Genomic DNA, 20240 nt, shown 5'->3' with positions numbered 1-20240 from the left:
AAAATCTCATGGATATTGATGGTCGTTTAGGAGATGATTTGCTCTTCAAATCAAGAAGACAGAGAGTGAGAAAGAGAATGAGAAATGAGAAGTGAAGGGCAATTTTCCACAATTCAACAGCTTGGAATAACATGGATGGAGTCACTGCTGTAACTCTTGATCAATATTATCACAACATTCCTGTAATAACAAGGATCATATATATATAACTGAAACTTACCATCAAAGTCTTCTTGAAAGCTGGAAGAGAATTGACTGAACTGCTCCGAGAATTCTTCCACCTTGCTCTTTGTGGAACGACCTACACAGCACCCTTTTGCAGCCTCATAAAGATTTTCATCTTTGTTTCCCACGCCAATATCCTTCACTCGTGAACTCACATTCTCAGTCTGACCATCATTGCTCCGTCGACTTTCTACATTTTGAGACGCAATCAAATCTTGGCCCAGTGCTTCATCTCCTAAATATTTAGTGCTTATTTCATCACGAACCATATCTGAAGATTCCAATTTAACCCTTTCTTTTACCACACCTGCCACAGAGGTAGGCATCCTTTTTTCAACAGTCAAGCTGTGAGTGCTTTCAGCCTCTGTAGTGGTGATGATTCTTTGAAATATTGTTGCTCTGGTAGATTGTTCCGCTATTGAAATAGTGGACTGAGTTTTATCCTTCAAAGTCATTGTTTCTAGTTCTGTCTTTTCTCCCTTTTGTTGTATTATGCCAGAGTCATTAAATGCATGTTTTTCTTTGAGATCCACCTTGTCACTTTGCTCGAATACCTTTCTGTCACCACCTTGTGGGTACATTGCATCTCTCACAGCACAAATTTTCAATCCATTGTCATCGACTCTTTGAAAGTCCACTGCTGGTGCAGCAAGCTCAACATTATCTATTGCACAATCCTCTGTTTTGATTCTTGCATCACTCGTGGCATCCTTGCATTCCACTGAGCCAGTATTGCTTCCATTTGTATCATTTCCATCGGTAAACTTTCTCTCTGAATTTGTAATGAAGACAGGATTTGTAACTATGTCATCAGTAACAATAACATCACAACATGCACCATCTACACCAGGATCTCTGTAATCAGTCAACTCTGGTTTCTTGGCTAGACTCTTAGGATCGTCTGAACATAAAACTTCAGCTGAATGAAGCATATCGTTTGTCAACCCTTGACTTTCTCGAGAAGACTTTAAACAATGCTCAAAAGAGACAGGCATCGTTTGAAACACTGAAAGTTCATTTACAGAAAGCCTTTGACAATTATCAAGCATCTTGTCCAAAATGATTTTACTGTTTTCCGCACTCCCTGCGGAAATGTCAGGGGAACTGTAAAACACGTCTCTGGTAATCCCTGTCTCAGTCTTCCTTATCAATGAATCATCACATTTGGGCTCAACAATAACTATATCTGATACTCCCATCGTTTCTGTTGCAAGTCCATTCACACCACCATCAACATGCACTTGCAAGCTAAAGGCAGTTAGACCAGGTGATTCACTTTTTTCAATTTCCACATCAAATTCATCACAGCCCTCCCTTTGAAACACTGAGCTTTGCTTTACAAAAGGTTCAGCTTGATCTGACTGTGCCTTACTCACTGCTTCATTCTTCTGATTTTGACCACTATCCTGCTTTTCTAGTTTATTGCCAAATTCTATAGCCTCCAAAGGCTTGCTGAATGCCCCTTGAAGGATTTCGAAGACACCTCCTTCTGAAGTCACTTTTGTGGACATGGTATTGAAACTAGAGTCACAGATTTCTGTGGAAGATTTTCCCATAGCTTTTTGCTGTTCCATTCCAAAATCAAGTTGAATATTCTCCTGCTTTAGAGATTCATTTGCAGCAATCCCAGGCAATGGCCATGGATCATTATTTTTATTCACTGTGATTTTGGACTTAGGAATTTCTTCATCATTCAATTTTATGTTTTCAACCTTGGCTTCTTCACATGAATTTCCTTCAACATTGTCTCCTGCTTCCTCCTGTACATGGCAAAAACAAATGAAGTACACCATTTATTTCATCATCCAAAACAAATGAAGTACACCATTTATTTCATCATCCAATAAAAAAAATGAATTTTTTTTCCATGAGCAAATGTCAGTGAAATGATATACATTATTACACATTACAGGATTATAATTATTTCATTATAATATTGTTATCGTTTGGAGGAGTCCCAATGTGGTCCTCACAAAGTTAAAGCAGTTATTTCATTGTTATATTGTGTAGTTTTAACCATCTAAAGTTGATAAATCGGCATTGCGATTGTGCAGTTAGCAATCCCATCTGTCATTTTTTCAAGCCACAGTCTTTTCAACAAACTATCAGCCGTACATTTTACTCACAGCCCCGAAACTGCTTCAAACCACTTCATGAACGCCTCAGACAATATATTGTTTGTTATTAATGTTATTAATTAATGGAATAACTGTTATTAATGGAATAACTGACTCGGGACAACTATCTGCTGTATGCATGCGGTTCCGAGAACCGCAACACTACGCCCCTCCCTTTTGCTAGACTCGACCCGAGTCGTTAACATTCGTGTGGCATGCAGGTGTAGGTTGCCCTAGTACGTTTTACCTACGGATCCCTGAGTGCGGCATTTTGAATACATGTCCCAAAAATAAATAACCTAATGCGTTGCGTAACTAAACTAACAGACTCATTCAGACAACTTAACTACATTGCCGGAACTAAACAAACATACAGGTGGGTCAGGATGATAGAGATTTCTCATATTTACACTCCCCATGGCCCAGGACCCGTGACTTGAGGAGAACACACAATAAAGGCAACATTCGGGGATGAGTGCAGCAGCAGGAAACCGATGATCAGGTGTCTTCAGGGCCCTCAATGGTCCTTTGTTAGTTGGTTTTATTTACTTTTCCTGTTCCTGGCTGCTGGAGGCAACTCACCCTAACACGGCAGGCCACACGCCGTCTCACAGTCCATTTGAACTGGCCTTTATACAACAAGGAGATCGATATCCGGGCTGCATAAAACTATCGGTTCAAGCAACCATGATTCCCGTCGCCTGTGTTGGTGTTTGTTATTAATTTGGGCCTGGCCCACAAATTTTTCCCCATGCTCTTGCACAATTTCATGGCTGGGCAGCGTGGCTCAACTGGCAAGGCTACCCACCTGCCGAGCTCGATCTTTGGCACCCCCGGGTCGCTGAGGCTGTCTCCGAGCCTACCTACTCCGTATGAACGTGGGGATTGCCCTTCCTGGCATTTTCCCGTCAATGCCCACGTGGCATTTTGGTGCTCCGGGTCCCTTTCCCGTGGGTACCCGTGCCCATTACACTAACTTGGTCGCTTGGACCCATGGCCTATTCTGGCCGACTACTTCGGTGCCTGGGGTGCCCTCTACTCAGTACGCATATTTCACCAGCCACGCTCCCAGCCAGTCAATAGTCTCCTGCACCCTACAAAAAAGGTTTCGTACCTTCGTTCAACACCAACAACCAAACGACATCCTATTGGTTATTTTAACTCACCCACGAACTATTATCTATCTATAATTCCAGCAGTGTGTGTGTGTGTGTGTGTGTGTGTGTGTGTGTGTGTGTGTGTGTGTGTGTGTGTGTGACCGCTGTTTCTCGACAACCTCTGGTCCGATCTAATTGAAACTTGCCAGGAATATTGCTGGGGACCTGAGGATGTGCCTTTTCAAGGTTTGATATTAATCGGACAAGTGCTTCCCAAGTTATGGCCATTTATTTACCAAACCAATGGCAAGACACGTTGTTGCGTGGGCGTGGCCGATGGGGAAGGGAATCACAGCCACGTTCCCCATTACGGGTTACAACGTACGGGCTTCCGGAGAGTGATGACTTCGTGTATTCTAATAAATTCTCGATTTCTTATGCGCATTTACAGATAAACACAATGGCTCAAGTTATGATCGTTTTCATATTAGATGGTGTATAAATTTCGGGAACATCAGAGTGCTGGTATGCTCCGAACCAGGAAGTAAATTTTTCTCTCTTTTTTTTATTTTTTTTTAATTTTTTTTCCTTGCCACGACATTGCGAAAAGGTAAAATACGTTGGCGCGAATTGAAGAATTGGGTATTAAAAATAAATTGCGAATAATCCTAACTGCGAATAATATCGAACTTCCGGGTCACGAACGTACGGGCACGTGAGCGAAGAAACGGCCTGTGTGGTTTATTTATTATTATTTTTTTTTTTACGGGCACGTACTAGTTACACTAACCCCGGGTTCCCTTGGGTGGGATTCACTCCTCGCACCATGCATTCCACATTCACTCCATTCACACTCGGGCCCGCAGACCCATGTTCACTCATAATGTATTTTTCACACCAACACTGACACTCTATGAGCTACCTTCCCCGAACTAGCTCGTGCTCCCCGTCATCCCTTATTCTGATGCATGTTCCATATAACTCTACGTAGCTAATCTACGTCCCCACTACACGTTCCATGTCTGTCCATGTCTCCAATCCATTTCTAAATTCTAACCTAAATTCACCCTAACTCGTGTTACCGGGCCCCATGGAGGACTGCTCATACCCCCATGAGGCCGGTCTATGCAACGCTAAACCCTTCCCCTAACTAATGCTCCTTTGCCCCCACCGAGGATGTTTGCTACATCCTGCCCGGGCATCGTGTACTCGTGGCAAGGCTCCAGAGACTCTCTGAGGCGTTGTTGGTCGGTTGCACGAGAGTTCTGAGAGGTTCTTAAGGGTTTTTGCTGTTACGAAGGGATGGTTTTCGAGGGGCGATTAAGAAGAGTGGTCACAGGAGGTCTACGTTGCTGTACGGAGGGTTTTTTGCTGTCACGAGGGTTGAGCAGAGGGCCATCGAGGCGGCGAACGTGTCTCTGCTGACCCTCTACAAGGAAGGACAGAGCGACCCTGACCCCCCCCCTCCGTGGACCCCGATTATTCACCACCCGAACCCCGCCACAGACCTCGAGTCCCCCACGTGTGACTGGGGATCGGACCATATACTTTTGTCAGGTGCCGCATCGTGGAGCACACCCTCCCTCGAACGGTCAGGTACCCACCGAACTCTGACCCCCAGCTCGTCTCTCTATCATCGGCTGGAGGGTCCAATAAAGAACTCCAGGGTTTCTTTTCATTTGTGTGTGTGTGTCTGCATGTGGGCCCGTCTTTAAGTAGAACTGAATAAGTGTTTTGGATCATTGTAAATACTTCTACGGATGTGGAAGCCTTTTGCACACAAACAGACAGCAGTCCTTAAGCTTAGTTATTTCGATAAGTATGTGTTTATAGTTAGAACCCTCCCTATGTCTAATGGGTTGATAAGTGTCCGTGCGCTGCGAGTTTCTTTCTCGTTAGATTTTTGCAATACCCAACGCCAACAAATCAATCCCTCACTTATTTGCACCATCGACGCCATTGCCCACGTGCGTTCGACCACGGACGTGGGCGGATGTTTCCTCACCTCAGAACACTGACTCCACCCAGAAAAGGAGGGGGTTCCCCCCTGTCCAATCACGGATGGCCAGCACATCACCCCACGAAACCCTGTCCAATCAGGGAAAAGATTACCTCAGGGGACTGGTCATCCCACCCCGTCCGGGGGAGGGATAAGAATCGCTGGGCTCCCCTGAGTGTTCGCTGGAGTTGGGTTGGAATTGTCGGAGGAAAAAGGGGTCACCATTGCTCTTGGTGTGCGTCAGTAGTCGTCGTCTGGGGTTTTTGCTCTTTCCCCTTCGGTCTTTTGGTCTGCAGTCGTCGTCGTCTGCGGTCTTGGTCTGCGGTCTTTTCTGGGGGTCCTCGCTTCGTTGGTGGAGTGTCTGGTTCAGGGGTTTTTTTTGGTGGGTCAGTGGTCCTGTGCTTGCTGGTTCGCTCATCTCGAAGAAACCGCACGAGGCGGACAGGTACCCGGCCAGACTCTGACCCTCAGCTTCCCTCCCGAGCTGAAGGGCCGAATAAAGACCCGGTGGGGTCCATTTCTTTTTGGGTGTGTGTGTCTGTGTGTGTGTGGCACCAGTCTGTTAAGTAGAAATTGTTCAGTGCTTTTGCTCACTGTACATTGCCTGTATATTAGTGATAACTCTGCTCTGTGTCTCCCTCCGGATTATTATAAATAAACCCCTGTTAAATGTACCAGCTCGTTGCCTGTCGTTTCTTTCATTGGCCTAGTATGGTTCGGGCTTGAGAACTAGGAAAGGCCGTTTGTGCCATAAATCGTTCATTTGGTCTGACGCGACTTTGGTAACTTCCGCTCGGTTACGCCGGATCCGAGTCGGGAACAGCGACTCGGTTCGGACAAAGTTGGCCGAGGGTGTGGTTTCCCCAGTAGCTAGACTGCGTGGTTATTTCGGTATATTGGAGATCGAGACAATTAACTCTACGCCACGCAGTCGAAATATTGGCGCCCACGGTCCTTTAAGCGACCCGTCGACTCCGGAGTTATCTGGGGTGACGACCTTCCATTCTGGTGTTCGGTGGGAGACAGCCCAACTGCTCCATCTAGCGGTCGTCCTCGCCACCGACCCTCGGCCTACAACAATACTGCCTGCATATTCGTGTTAAGTCTTGCGTTTGTCTTTCACTGTAAATAAATTATTAGAAATGTTCCCAGCTCGTTTCCGTCCTTTCTTTGTTTGGTCCAGCATGGTCCGGGTCTGAGTTCAGACAGGGTTTCATCCCGGTAATCGGTACATCGTAGCCGGAACGTCCTGGGCAGGCCCTCTCGACTGCATCCGAGCCGGAGTTGGTAGGTGGAAGTTGATACTCTACCGTAGCTGGTAGAGTGATCCGGTTCGGCTAGACGTTCCGAGGGCGTGAAACCCCGGTCGCCAAGACTGCGTGGTTACTTAGGTATTGTTACGAATTTCGGTCCGCCTGGCGTGCGATCGGCCACGTAACTCAAATCGCGACCGCGTCGCCCACCGGAACGGACAATTCAGTCGTGACCCTCCGTGGAACTACCGCCAGGAGCTAGTCACGGGTGGGTCTTTCGACCACACCACAATCGTGCCAATCGGCCACCGGCGCAGGATAGGGTTGTTCGCTAAACTCGACCTACCTAAGTACCTGCGCGGGTAGTTAACCGGGTGATCGTACCTCGCCGCTGGCCAGCCTAGGACACGAACCGCTTAAGCGGTCCGTTCCATGCTTCAGTGATAACCGAGTGGTGTTATCGCCGGCCCCGACGGACGTGATTATTTACCGGGTGCTTACACCCTTCTTCCAATTCTTTCCGTGATGCAAGATGGAACTTTCAAACAAGGGAAAGGACGCAACGAAACGGGGAACAGTTCGACAAGCACATTTATTGCACACTCATACATTTATTATACAAGCACATATGCAGTCAGGAATGCAAAACACTAACATGCACGTATACAGAACAAAAGCAAAGTAAAAGGTGCTATGACCGTCTATAAGCAATTATGTACAGTCACTTATATGGTTTTACTTACGGGACTCGGCGCCACAACACGCATTCAAAGAAAAAGCAAGAAAAGACCCCCTTATAGACAAGGGAGTCAGACTGGGCCTGTGGGCCTAATGCGCGTGGAACATGGATGAGCGGCCAGGTCCACGAGACTGAAGGGCCTTACCCGCGCCCTCGTGGCACGATGGCGGGCAAGCCACGATGTCAGCATAGCTGCGCCTGGCTTCGTGCCCCTGGCGTGGTCGGTGAGCTCTCTCCGGCGCTCCCCGTCTGCCTTTCCCGTTGGCTTCGAGCTCCGTCTCCCGACTTGACAGCCCCGCCGGCACTGCACTCGACTTGACTGTCCCGCCGACACTGCACTCGCCTTGACTGCCCCGTCTCCCAATTCTCCAGACTGCCGACACCGACACACTGCAAACTTGACTGCCCCGTCTCCCGCTTCTCTAGACTGCCACTCGAGTGCCGACACTGCTGCTGCCACTCCACTGCTCCCACTTTTCTGCTGCGAGCTGCATTGTGCTCGTGCTTATATAGGCCGAGGGAGGGGCGTACGTGCAAATTTTTGGATCACAGTGGGTTCGGAGGCGGGGCCACACCACCTGATGCTCAGCCATTGGGCGGATGAAAAGGGGGCGTGAGGCATTCCTGATCCGCTTTTCGAGGGGAAAGGAACGCATTCACAACCCATGGTACGACGTGTGGTAGAAAGGCGGAAGTGGTGGGAGTTTGCTGCTGTGGTTTGGGTAGGGTGTTGGTGGTGGCAATTTGGTTGCTGGCCGGCGTCGTTTGAGAATGGCGGTGAAGCGATGTTTGCGGGGTGGAGTTGTGGAGGTAAAGAGTCAAAGGTGGTGGTGTTTGAGTTGTAGTTTTTGGGAATGATGTTGGTGGTGGCGAATTGGTTGCTGGCGGGCGTCGTTTGAGAATGGCGGTGAAACGATGTTTGCAGGGTGGAGTTGTGGAGGTAAAGAGGCGAAGGTGGTGGTGTTTGAGTTGTAGTTGTTTGGGAATGATGTTGGTGGTGGCGATTTGGTTGTTGGAGATGATTGGTCCAAAATAATGTTAGAGAAAAGAAAAACGGCTAACTCAAAGGATCGCAGCCCTGTGAACACGGAAATTCCCTCTAAACAACGGTGGGGAAATCTAACTACACATATACTTATCGTCATAACTGATCTAAGGACCCTCTATGGTGTATTGCGAATTTCCACAGCCGTAACAGTATATTGAATCTGGACAATTAACCTTACGCCACGCGGTCGAGATATTGGCGTTTCACGGTCGATAAATCGATCCGCCGGCTTCGGAGTTATCCAAAGCGACGGCCTATAAATTCCATGGAGTCTGGTGGGAGACGGTGTAAACTTCCATACCAAACGGTCGTTCTCGCCACCGACCCCCAACAATATATATATATATATATATATATATATATATATATATATATATATATACATATACATATACATATATACATATACATATATATGTATACATGTATACATGTATACATATATACACATATATACATATATATGTATACATATATACATATATATGTATACATATATACATATATATGTATACATATATACATATATATGTATACATATATACATATATATGTATACATATATACATATATATGTATACATATATACACATATATGTATACATATATACATATATATATATATATATATACACATACATATATATATATATACATACATATATATATATATATACATATATATATATATATATATATACATACATATATATATATACATATACATACATATATATACATACATACATACATATACATATATATATATATATATATATATATATATATATATATATATATATATATATATATATATATATATATATATGGTGTCCCAAAAAAATGTACTCACATTTGGGCTCCTCATAACTCATTGAATTTTTCATTTATTTTCAGATCAAATTGACCCTAATAATGGCAGAAGTACAACTAGGTTTTGAAGAAGGAAAATTTATCATAAAGTGCTACTGGAAGCATGAAAACATCATGGAAGTGCAAAGACAATTTAGAAGACATTTTCACAAAGATCCACCAACGCAACGCACCATTGCTCGCATCCGAGATAAGTTTGAAACAGATGGAACTGTGCATGACGTCCATAAGGAGCGTTCAGGAAGACCACGGTCATCAACCACCCCCGCAAAGGAAAACTAATTGCTGGAAACCCTCCACCGATCCCACGGAAATCTGTACGACAAATGGCTCGTGAGACAGGAATCCCAAAATCAAGCGCCCATCGCATTTTGAAGCGAATTCATTGGAAAAGTTACATTCCAACATTCATCCATTGGTCCGTGATATTGACTGTGTTGGGTACGTGATGGTCGTCAGTTTGAACATTTGTAAACATGCACTTATCCATTTAACCATTAATCTTGTTTCCAAGTCAATAAACAACACATTTATTATCATTTAAACAGTGAGGACATTTTTTTGGGACACCCTGTATATATATATATATATATATATATATATATATATATATATATATATATATATATATATATATATATATATATATATATATATATATATATATATATTGCTGCGGTTGTGGAAATTCGCAAACCACCATTCAGATCCCGTAGGTGAGATATCTCTGCAAGTACATGTGTAGTTAGCCCCAAACCCGTTGTTTAGAGGAAATTTACGTGATTCATTCGGGCTGCGACCCTTTGAGATAGTCGTTTTTCTGTTCTATCTTTATTTTGAACCAACCACATCTCAACCGCCATCACACAACAACCACCAACCACAATGCCGCTTCACAACAACAACAACGCCAACAGCCACGATCTTTACCTTCACAACTCGCTCCCGCAAACATCGCATCACCGCCATTCCAAACGGCGCCATGGCCATAAACCACCACCATAAACCCTCCACCACCTTCACCTCTCTCCTTCGGCGGCCATTCCCGCACCACCTGTGAGCACCGAGCGTCGGGCTGTCCTGGGCTCGTACAAGACACGCGCTGAGTCGCGAGTGCAAAATGCGGCCTTTCCGAGGAGAATTCGGATCAGGAATGCTACACGCCCACTTCTGATCCGTCCAATCAGCAAGTGCGGGGCGGTTTGGCCCTGCCTCCAGGCGCGTCGGTGTAGAATCGAGATATGCAAATTCTAGGATCAGGGGAGACACGCCCCTTTTTCTCCGCCCAATGGGCGAGCGTGGCTCCACCCCCGAGCTCGTCCTGATCCTGAAATTTGCATATGGGTTCTCCTGCCGGCCTATAAAGCGCCGAGCGCGGGGCGAATTTGGGCAGTCAGTTTTAGTAGAGTCAGTTTTGGCAGAGTCGGTTTGAGAGAGTCGGTTTGAAAAGAGTCGGTTTGAGAGGGTCGGTTTAAGCGGAGTCGGCCTTGGAGGAGCGGGGAGTTGGCCTTGGAAGGGCGAAGAGAGTTTTGGGGCAGAGTCGGGTTGGAGCGCGGAGTGGAGTCGAGAGGCGAGGTCGTACAGGTGGTTTGCTGCAGTCGGCTGAGGAGAATTGGGGAAGAGACCGAAGAGCTCGGGTCCGAGGCAAGGAATACGGCGGTCGGCGACGAGGTCACGGTGGAATCGCTCATCAGGGGACCCAAGCAAGCCAGCTATACTCTTTCCCCAGAGCATCAACAATTCCCCCCCCCCCTTTTTTCCCCCACGCTGAGATAGTGCGAAAAGGGGGCCCCGTTCCCACCCCACTCCAAGCAGTGCCAACGAAACCCGCGAAGGAGCACGAAGTCCGGGCACTGCCGCGCTGCCACATTTGCGGCTCATCACAAAGACACGGGTAGGATCCACCCGGTCTTGCGGACCTGACCGCTCTTTCAGGTCCCGCGCAAATATTGGCCCACAGGCCCCGTCTGCCCCCTTGTCTTTGAGGGTGGCCCTTTTCTTTTACTTTTGAGTAAATGTGTTGTTGGCGCCGTCTGTAAAGTAAAACTGTGTAAGTGTTGCCGTGTGCACGCGTAGTCGGTTGTAGATCTGCATTGTTGTGTTTCTTTTGTTGCAATTGCTTTTTGTGCATAATTGATTTAATTGTATATGTGTGCTCTCCGTGTGCCGCGGAATAAATGTGCATCATGTTGAACTGTTTTCCCGTTTCGCTTCGTCTTTTCTTTAATTGAATCTCCATCTTGCTTCATGTAAAGGGTTGGTAGTGGGTTTAATACGCCCGATAATTAATCGGAACCGTCGAGGCCGATGATAACACCGCTCGGTTATCCCGATAGTACGGAACGGGGCGCTTAAGTGACCCGTGTCCGGAGTCGACCTGCGGCGAGGTGCGATCGCCCGGTCTACCCTCCGCGTGGGTACGTAGGTAGGTCGAGTTTGGCGAACAACCCTATCCCATGCGGGGGGCCGATTGGCACGATCGTGGTGAGGCCGAAAGGCCCACCCGTGACTAGCTCCCGGCGTTAGTCCGAGAGGGTCACGACAGAATTGTCCGTCCGAGAGGGTCACGACAGAATTGTCCGTCCGATGGGCGACGTGCCGCGATTCGAGTTACGTGGCCGTTCGCACGCCGGCGGGCGCGAATTCGCAACAATATATACATACATACATATATATATATATATATATATATATATATATATATATATATATATATATATGTATATATATATACATATACACATACACATACACATGCACATACATACATATCACTGATGAGCCAAAACATTATGGCCACCTGCCTAATATGCTGTTGGTCCTCCGTGTGCCGCCAAAACAGCGCCAACCATCCGAGGCTTGGAATCTACAAGACCCCTGAAGATGTCCTCTGGTATCTGGAACCAAAACATTAGCAGTAGATCCTTCAAGTCCTGTAAGTTGCAAGGTGGAGCCGCCGTGGATTGGACTTGTTGGTCCAGCACATCCCACAGATGCTCAATCGGATTTGGAGGCCAGGGCAACACCGTGAACACTTCATCATGTTCCTCAAACCATTCCCGAACAATGTGTGCAGCATGGCAGGGCGCATTATCCTGCTGAAAGAGGCCACTGCCATCAGGGAATACCATTGCCATGAAGGGGTGTACCTGGTCTGCAACGATGTTTAGGTAGGTGACACGTGTCAAATTGACGTCCAGATGAATGGCCGGACACAGCGTTTCCCAGAGCATCACACTCCCTCCACCGGCTTGTCACCTTCCCACAGTGCATCCTGGTGCCATCACTTTCCCAGGTAAACGGCGCACACGTACATGGCCATCCACGTGATCTAAAAGAAGACGGGACTGATTGGACCAGGCGACCTTCTTCCACTGCTCCAAGGTCCAGTTCCGACGCTCGCTTACCCATTGTAGGCGCTTTCGACAGTGGGCAAGGATCATCATGGGCACTCTGACCGGTCTGCGGCTACGCAGCCCCATACGCAGCAGTGTGCGATGTACTGTGGATTGTGACACATTCCTCCCGTGACCACCATTAAAATTTTATGTGACTTGTGCCACAGTAGACCTTCTGTCGGTTCAGACCAAATGGGATAGCCTTCGTTGCCCTCGCGCATCGATGAGCCTTGGGCTCCCAACACTCTGTCGCCAGTTTGTGGTTTGTCCCTCCTCGGACCACTGTCGGTAGGTACTCACCACTTCTGACCGGGAGCACCCCACAAGCCTTGCTGTTTCAGAGATGCTCTGACCCAGTCGTCTGGCCATAACAATTTGGCCCTTGTCAAAGTCGCTGAGGTCTTTACTCCTGCCCATTTCTCCTGCATCCAACACATCAACTTCAAGAACTGACTGTTCACTTACTGCCTAATATATCCCACCCCTTGACAGGTGCCATTGTAACAAGATAATCAATGTTGTTCACTTTACCTGTCAGTGGTCATAATCTTTTGGCTCATCAGTGTATATATATATATATATATATATATATTTTTTTTTTTTTACGGCTGTGGAAATTTGCAATACACCATAAAGGTCCTCAGATCAGTTATGACGCTAAGTTTATGTGCAGATAGGTCCCCACCGTTGTTCAAAGGGAATTTCTTCATGTTTCACCAGGCTGCGACTTTGAGATAGGGTTTTCCTTCTCCATCGTTATTTTGAGCCACCATTGCAACAAGCCTCCACACAAACAACCGCCACCACCAACTACGCCACAATGCCAACCACGCTCACACCACCCCCACAACAATCACCACCATCTTCGCCACTACGCCCGCTTACGAACGCCATCCTTCACGGACCACGGTCGGACTGTTTCCGCGTCGGAAACCGTCCGAGAAGGATTGGCAGGACAAAAGCTCCTGCGAGCCTGTGGGGTTTTTTCCCGCCTATCTTCCCCGCGCTTGGTGTGAAGGGAAGGGGGCAGGGCAGCTCGCTGCCGATTGGTGGATGCATGGCGTGAGGCGGTCGGAGTGAGAGAACGCCCCTTTTCGGGAACCTTCTCAAAGGGAGGCGGAGCCAAAAACAGGGTGGGGCGAGGGGCGGAGCCCCGTGCTATAAAGGGCGGACCGCACGCGAGCTCTCTTCTTATTTGGGTTCTTCTGGCTTCTTGGTTCTTCTTGGCTTCTGGTTCTTCTTGGTTGAACGCTTCGTCTTGGTCCATGAGCTCTCGTTGCTTGAGCTCTCTGTCTCCCTCTCTCGGTCCTGCGCTCGTGGTCCGGTGAGCGGCCTGTTGGTGGAGACGCGGACGGCAGGCGCCGCAGTGCGGCCTGTCGTGGACCTGCGCGTCGGGACGAGGAGAGTGCCGGAGAGGGTTCACCGGCCACGAAAGAGAGGTCCTTTCTTTTCCTTTTATTTTTGTATGCATGGTGTGGTGCCGTCTGCCAAGTAGAACTGCTTAAGTGTCTGTGCTTGTAAATAAATCCTTGCTTTATTCAGTGGTATTGCTTTTTACTGCATTTCTTTGGCTGTACATACGTGCATGAATTCTTTGCCTTGGCTGTACCTATTGCATGACTGCCCTTGCGCGTGTGTGCAAATAATAAATGTGCTTGTTGAACTGTTCCCTGTTCGTTGCGTCCTTTCCCTGTTTGAAAGTGCCATCTTACTTCGTGGAATAATTGGTAGTGGGGTTTGAACACCCGAGTAAAGAAGAATCACTGAACCTTCGAGGTCGGCGATAACACCGCTCGGTTATCCCTGTAGCACGGAATGAACCGCTTAAGCGGTTCGTGTCCTAAGCTGACCTGCGGCGTGGTGCAACCCCTCGGTAGGTTACGTCACCCTATTTTTGATTGCAACCCCTCGGTAGGTTACGTCACCCTATTTCGTGCGGGTAGAATGCGGACTGGGTTGTGGTGAGGTTAAACCCCCACCCCTGACTAGCTCCTGGCGATAGTTCCAAGGAGGGTCATGACTGAATTGTCCGTCCGGTGGGCGACGCGGTTGCGATTGGAGTTACGCGGTCGATCGCACGCCGGCGGGCCAGAATTCGTTACAATATATATATATATATATATATATATATATATATATATATATATATATATATATATATATATATATATATATATATATATATATATATTTGAAAGTGTGTCTGTCTGTGTGTTTCTCTGTGTGTTTCTCTGTGTCCTATTGCACGCGAAAAGTACTGGACTGATCCTCACCAAACTTCACATGCTGACAGAACATGTACCCGGGAGTGTCCCGATGTAAAAGAATTGTACTTCCGACTTGCAGTTTCCGAATTATGACGTCATCACCTGATTTCGTAACGTTAATTTTTCAAGTTCAGCCGATTGACATGGGGCCAACACCATTTGCAATAGAATGAAAAAATAATGCTAGAGTCAATTGAAGACAATGACTTCCGACTTCCCGGTTTCCGAATTATGACGTCATCACCTGATTGCGTAACGTTAATTTTTCAAGTTCAGCCGATTGACATGGGACCAACGGATTTTGCTAGAGAATGAGAATTAATTAAGTCGCAAATGATGACATGAAACCAGCCTCACATTGTTGAGGCATTATGGTTTTTTTATCTGATGCGGCAATAAATCTTTAGTTTTGAACTCGAGGCTTCTGCATATAAAACATGACAGGGAAAATATAACATTATAGTGGTGATGAAAAAAAATAATAATGGTGGCAGCCTCTACAATTTTACAATTAACTGTGACATATACTCCTTCAGACCCGCCGTCATCCACGGGATTCCTGTGCGGAGCACGGGTATCCCTGCTTGTATGTATATATAATATATATATTATATATATAATATATATTATATATATATATATATATATAAATATATAAATATATATATATATATATATATATATATATATATATATATATATATATATATATATATAGGTTCACTAGTCAGGAAGTGACCACTATAATCGTTATGGGTGTGTGTCTGTCTGCCTGTCTGTCTGTCCCGAGCATAGCTCTGTGGGTTTTGATCCGATCTTGATAAAATTAGGGTGCGGGGTTTGTATCATGATCTAGTTGTGTTTTCCGGAGAATGGGCGTGGTGCGCCCATTCTGGGCAGAGCCACGCCCCAAAAACATGTGTTTTTATGGGGTAGTGGGTTTCAAGTTACATCTTCTCCGAGGGGGTTTGTCGAATCTGGCAGAGGTTTCGGTATTTGGTTAGCTCAATGGCACCTGCATAGCCCCATTTTTCATTTTCTTCCCAAGGTCAAGGTCACAAGGTCACGAACTTAGAAAATGTCAAAAAAAATCAATAAATTGGGCATCGAGCTCCTAGGGTTTTCAACTGTTTCAAATGAAAGTTGGTATGCAAGTAGTGCTCTTTGAGTACTACAACTTTCATCATTTACGTTTTTCCCCGATTCCCGCCAGTTTGCCTGTGGCGTCCCCTCGAAGGTCAAAAAATAAAAAAGGCGAACTGTGTACATTGCTCGTGAACCATCGCCGTCTCCAGACTTGTTACGTACGTATCTGTTTCGGAAATTTTAACCCTGTTCTCTCGTCTTCTCCAATCTAGTTCCCCCCACCAGCTCCTTCCCTATCCAGCTGTTTTCCCCAAAAATACCCCTTCCGTTTTTGGTTCACGAGTCAGTAAGTGACCACTATATTCGTTATGGGTGTGTGTCTGTCTGTCTGTCCCGAGCATTGCGCCCTGGGTTTTGATCCGATCCTGATAAAATTTGGGTGGGAGGTTTATATCATGATCTAGTTGTGTTTTCCTGAGAATGGGCGTGCTGCGCCCATTATGTGCAGAGCCACGCCCAAAAAAAAACGTTTTTAGGGGGTAGCCGATTTCAAGTAACATCTTCTCTGAGGGGGTTTGTCAAATCTGGCAGGGGTTTTGGTATTTGTTAGCCCAATGGCACCTGCATAGCCCCACGGAGCTCTATTTTTCATTTTCGTCCCAAGGTCAAGGTCACAAGGTCACGAACTTAGAAAATGTCAAAAAAATCAATAAAGTGGGCATCGAGCTCCTCGGGTTTTCAACTGTTTCAAATGAAAGTTGGTGTGCAAGTAGTGCTCTTCGAGTACTACAACTTTCATCATTTACGGTTTTCCCGATTCCCGCCAGTTTGCCCGTGGCATCCTCTCGAATGTCAAAAAATAAAGAAGGCGAACCATGTACATTGCTCGTGAACCATCGCAGTCTCCAGACATATATATATATATATATATATATATATATATATATATATATATATATATATATATATATATATATATATATATATATATATATATATATATATATATATATATATATATATATATATATCTCCATCCAGAAGGGACCAGCAAAAATTCCGCAATTTGTGAAATGCGATTTCAAATCCTTAACCCACCACCCCCCAAGCCACCCTCCCCCAACCCAACAACAAATCCTCAAAACCCCCTCAAGGCCTCAACCCCTCTGTTCCAACTCTCTGTCCAACCTCCCTCTTTCTTCTTTAAGTCCCCCCAATTCCCAAGCCCTCAACTTCCCCGTCCGCAAGTCCTCAAACCCTTCACCATCAAAGGCCCTCTTCCTACTCTCTGCCCCCCCTACCCTAACTCTGTCCTCTTCTCCCCCTTTCTTATTCAAGTTCACAAACCACAAGCCTGCACCCCCCCCCCCACCAACTACAACTCTTCAACCCCCCCCAACCAAAGCCTCAACCCCTCTCTTAACTCTTTGTCCAACTTCTGCACCCACACCCAACTTTGTCCTCCCCTCCCCCCGCTCACTTTCTTCTTCAAGTCCTCAACTCAACACACCCCCCACCCCCCCACCTCCCAAGACCACAACCACGCTGCCAACCCCAAGTCCTCCACCCTCCACCCCCCCTCAACCTCAAATCCTTAACATATTTCCTCAACTCTTTGTGCACTCTCTGCCTAACCCCCACACCAACTCTCTGTGGTCCCCTCCTTCTTTCCTCTTCAAGTCCTCAACCCCCAACCTTCCCAAATCCAAGTCCTTAATACTCTCACCCTCCCACTGCCTCAACCTCACTCTCCCATCTTTCTGACACCAACCCACCCCAACTCTAACTTTCTGTCTTCCCCTCCCCCTTTCTTCCTGTTCTTAACAATGTTACACAAGGGATTTTGGTGCAGGAGGAGGCCATTCCACCTCTCATTTTATTTAACTGCATTATTTTTCACTAGAAGCATCCGCTCCCAATGGGAGTGGCCAGGGAGTTATGTTATTGTCCTTATTCAAATATATAATTCAAAATACCTCTCGCTGCATCACTCCAAACACCTCACCGCACTGGGAAACATGAGAACAGGGATACTGCACTGTAAATGGTGGGACTTGTAATACCCTCTCCTACCTGGAAGTAGTGCTACATGATACACATTTACATGGAGAATAGATGTTCTCTCCCCCACCCCACCCTACACTCCCAAGACCACCAGCAAATATAAAAACACTACGATGCAATAATTACTAGCATATAATAACCTGCGCTCTGCGCGACATGTTGGGTGGGTGTGTTTGAGAAAGGAACTGATGCAGAGTATCAGTAGTAATTTTACTTTAATGCAGTAAGTGGAATACGATTTCACTGTTTCAGAACCATTTTATTTACTTTTTTTTGTACCATGATCCTCATATGGTCTTTGAGATAATGTAAGCCGAATATCCCGTTACTCGAGCGCAGAACAAAGTCGAAGATAGCACGACACGAAACCACAAACTCGGAAATAATATATAAGACGGTCATGATGATGCTATGTAGCAAATCTGGATGTAATCGCACCAGAATTATAGGAGTAGCAAGGCAATCAATCACACAAACATACACCGGTCTGTGAATTAGAGAAAGGATTGTCCACATGAAACAGGGAATTTTTTCATCCACTGGAAATTCAGTGAAAAAAGGGTGCATCACATCCTTTTCACATTAGCATTAAACATGTGAATTGAATAAGGCACAAATGATAGTCTAAAATGGCAGGAGCATGAAGGTGAATGCCTGAATGATTAAAACATGCCTGCGTTATTCTTGTTCCCATTCGTTAAGAACAATGTTAAAAGTAAATAAAAAGACGTCTAATTCACAATCTCGTGATTCTTCATCAAAATAGAGTAGGATAAATCACAAATTAAGTAAGGTAAATTATAAAATAGCCATTGAGTAAGGAAGATGATAAAATAAAACAAACAAAAAGGTAATTTGTAATGGAAAAGACAATATGCAATCACAACTCAATGGACAAAGGCCTTCATAATGGTATGGGTTTGGTTCCTGGTCGAGTAGTTTAAGAGAAAATTTTATATATTCTGTATGTGCAGTATACTGGTGTAAAGTGTTACTCACGCTGGTTCCTTGCTTTGCGTAAGTGTTACTCACGCTGGTTCCTTGTTCTGTGCCAACTCCTGAACGTTTTCCTTTCCGTCGAGCTTGTCTTTTGAGCACAGGGACATACCTGGCACGCTTTACTGTAGGAAACAAGGTCTGCAAGCAGAGCAGATTACATTACAACATAATATGCCACTGGGCCCTGCATTGCCTCTGAAGAATAGATTCACTTCCAGTAGTTGTTTGAAGGAACTATAAATGGCTCGTGTATCTCTGGGACGATCTATCACGCCAACCATCAGACAATATATCATCAAGCAAAGCAACCAGTGTTCATAAATTAAAAGACAATAAGACTGTCCATCACAATGTTTTTACACATTTCTGGTGTCGTATCCAAAGCATATGCCACTGTTTTGCACAACTGTCATGTATTAGCCCATCCACTTTCACAGTGGGAGATGCGGTTTTACGTGTGTGTGTGTGTGTGTGTGTGTGTGTGTGTGTGTGTGTGTGTGTGTATGTATATATATATATATATATATATATATATATATATATATATATATATATATATATATATATATATATATATATATATATATGTGTGTGTGTGTGATGCAATTGTGACGAACATTTTTTTTTTCTTTTTCACTGTCCATGACACATCCATACATTGCATCTGAAACTACACACAGTGCCTTCAGAAAGTAATCACACCCCTTGACTTTTTCACATTTTGTTGTGTTACAGCCTGAATTTAAAATGGATTAAATATAATTTTTTATCACCGATCTACACAACATACCACATAATGACAATGTGAAAACATGTTTTTAGAAATTTTGCAAATTAATTGAAAAATTAAGAGCTGAAATGTCTTGTGTCAAAAAGTATTCAACCCCTTTGCTAATGACACTCCAAATTGAGCTCAGGTACATCCAATTTCTGTTGATCATCCTTGAGATGTCTCTATAACTTTATTGGAGTCCACCTGTGGCCAATTCAATTGATTTTACATGATTTAGAAAGAAACACACCTTTCTATATAGTATATAACGTTCCACAGTTGACAATGCATGTCAGAGCAGGA

General features: G+C 45.4%; 1 protein-coding gene across 10 annotated transcripts in view; it reads right to left on the bottom strand.

Annotated features, from left to right (window-relative positions):
* LOC147026824 (uncharacterized) overlaps positions 1-20240 on the bottom strand; it is a 117365-nt gene that overhangs the window by 31847 nt on the left and 65278 nt on the right. For 7 of the 10 annotated variants that reach the window (XR_015058518.1, XM_085882641.1, XM_085882644.1 and 4 more), the window contains 2 exons: positions 19166-19303; positions 221-1985 (listed from right to left, as the gene is read on the bottom strand). Coding sequence is in view for 9 of the 10 variants with exons in the window: in XM_085882641.1 (XP_085738767.1) it covers positions 221-1985; positions 19166-19303 (1903 nt within the window). In the remaining variant the exon portion in view is untranslated. The remainder of the gene's footprint in view (positions 1-220; positions 1986-19165; positions 19304-20240) is intronic. The other 3 variants (XM_085882639.1, XM_085882640.1, XM_085882643.1) reach the window with 2 other exon arrangements.

Source organism: Eptatretus burgeri, chromosome 5, assembly GCF_056783735.1.
Source record: "Eptatretus burgeri isolate ZD-2024b chromosome 5, Ebu_testis_v1, whole genome shotgun sequence".
Taxonomy (NCBI): domain Eukaryota; kingdom Metazoa; phylum Chordata; class Myxini; order Myxiniformes; family Myxinidae; genus Eptatretus; species Eptatretus burgeri.
The sequence above is the reverse complement of the archived record's forward strand: the minus strand, read 5'-3'. Positions and strand labels throughout refer to the sequence as shown.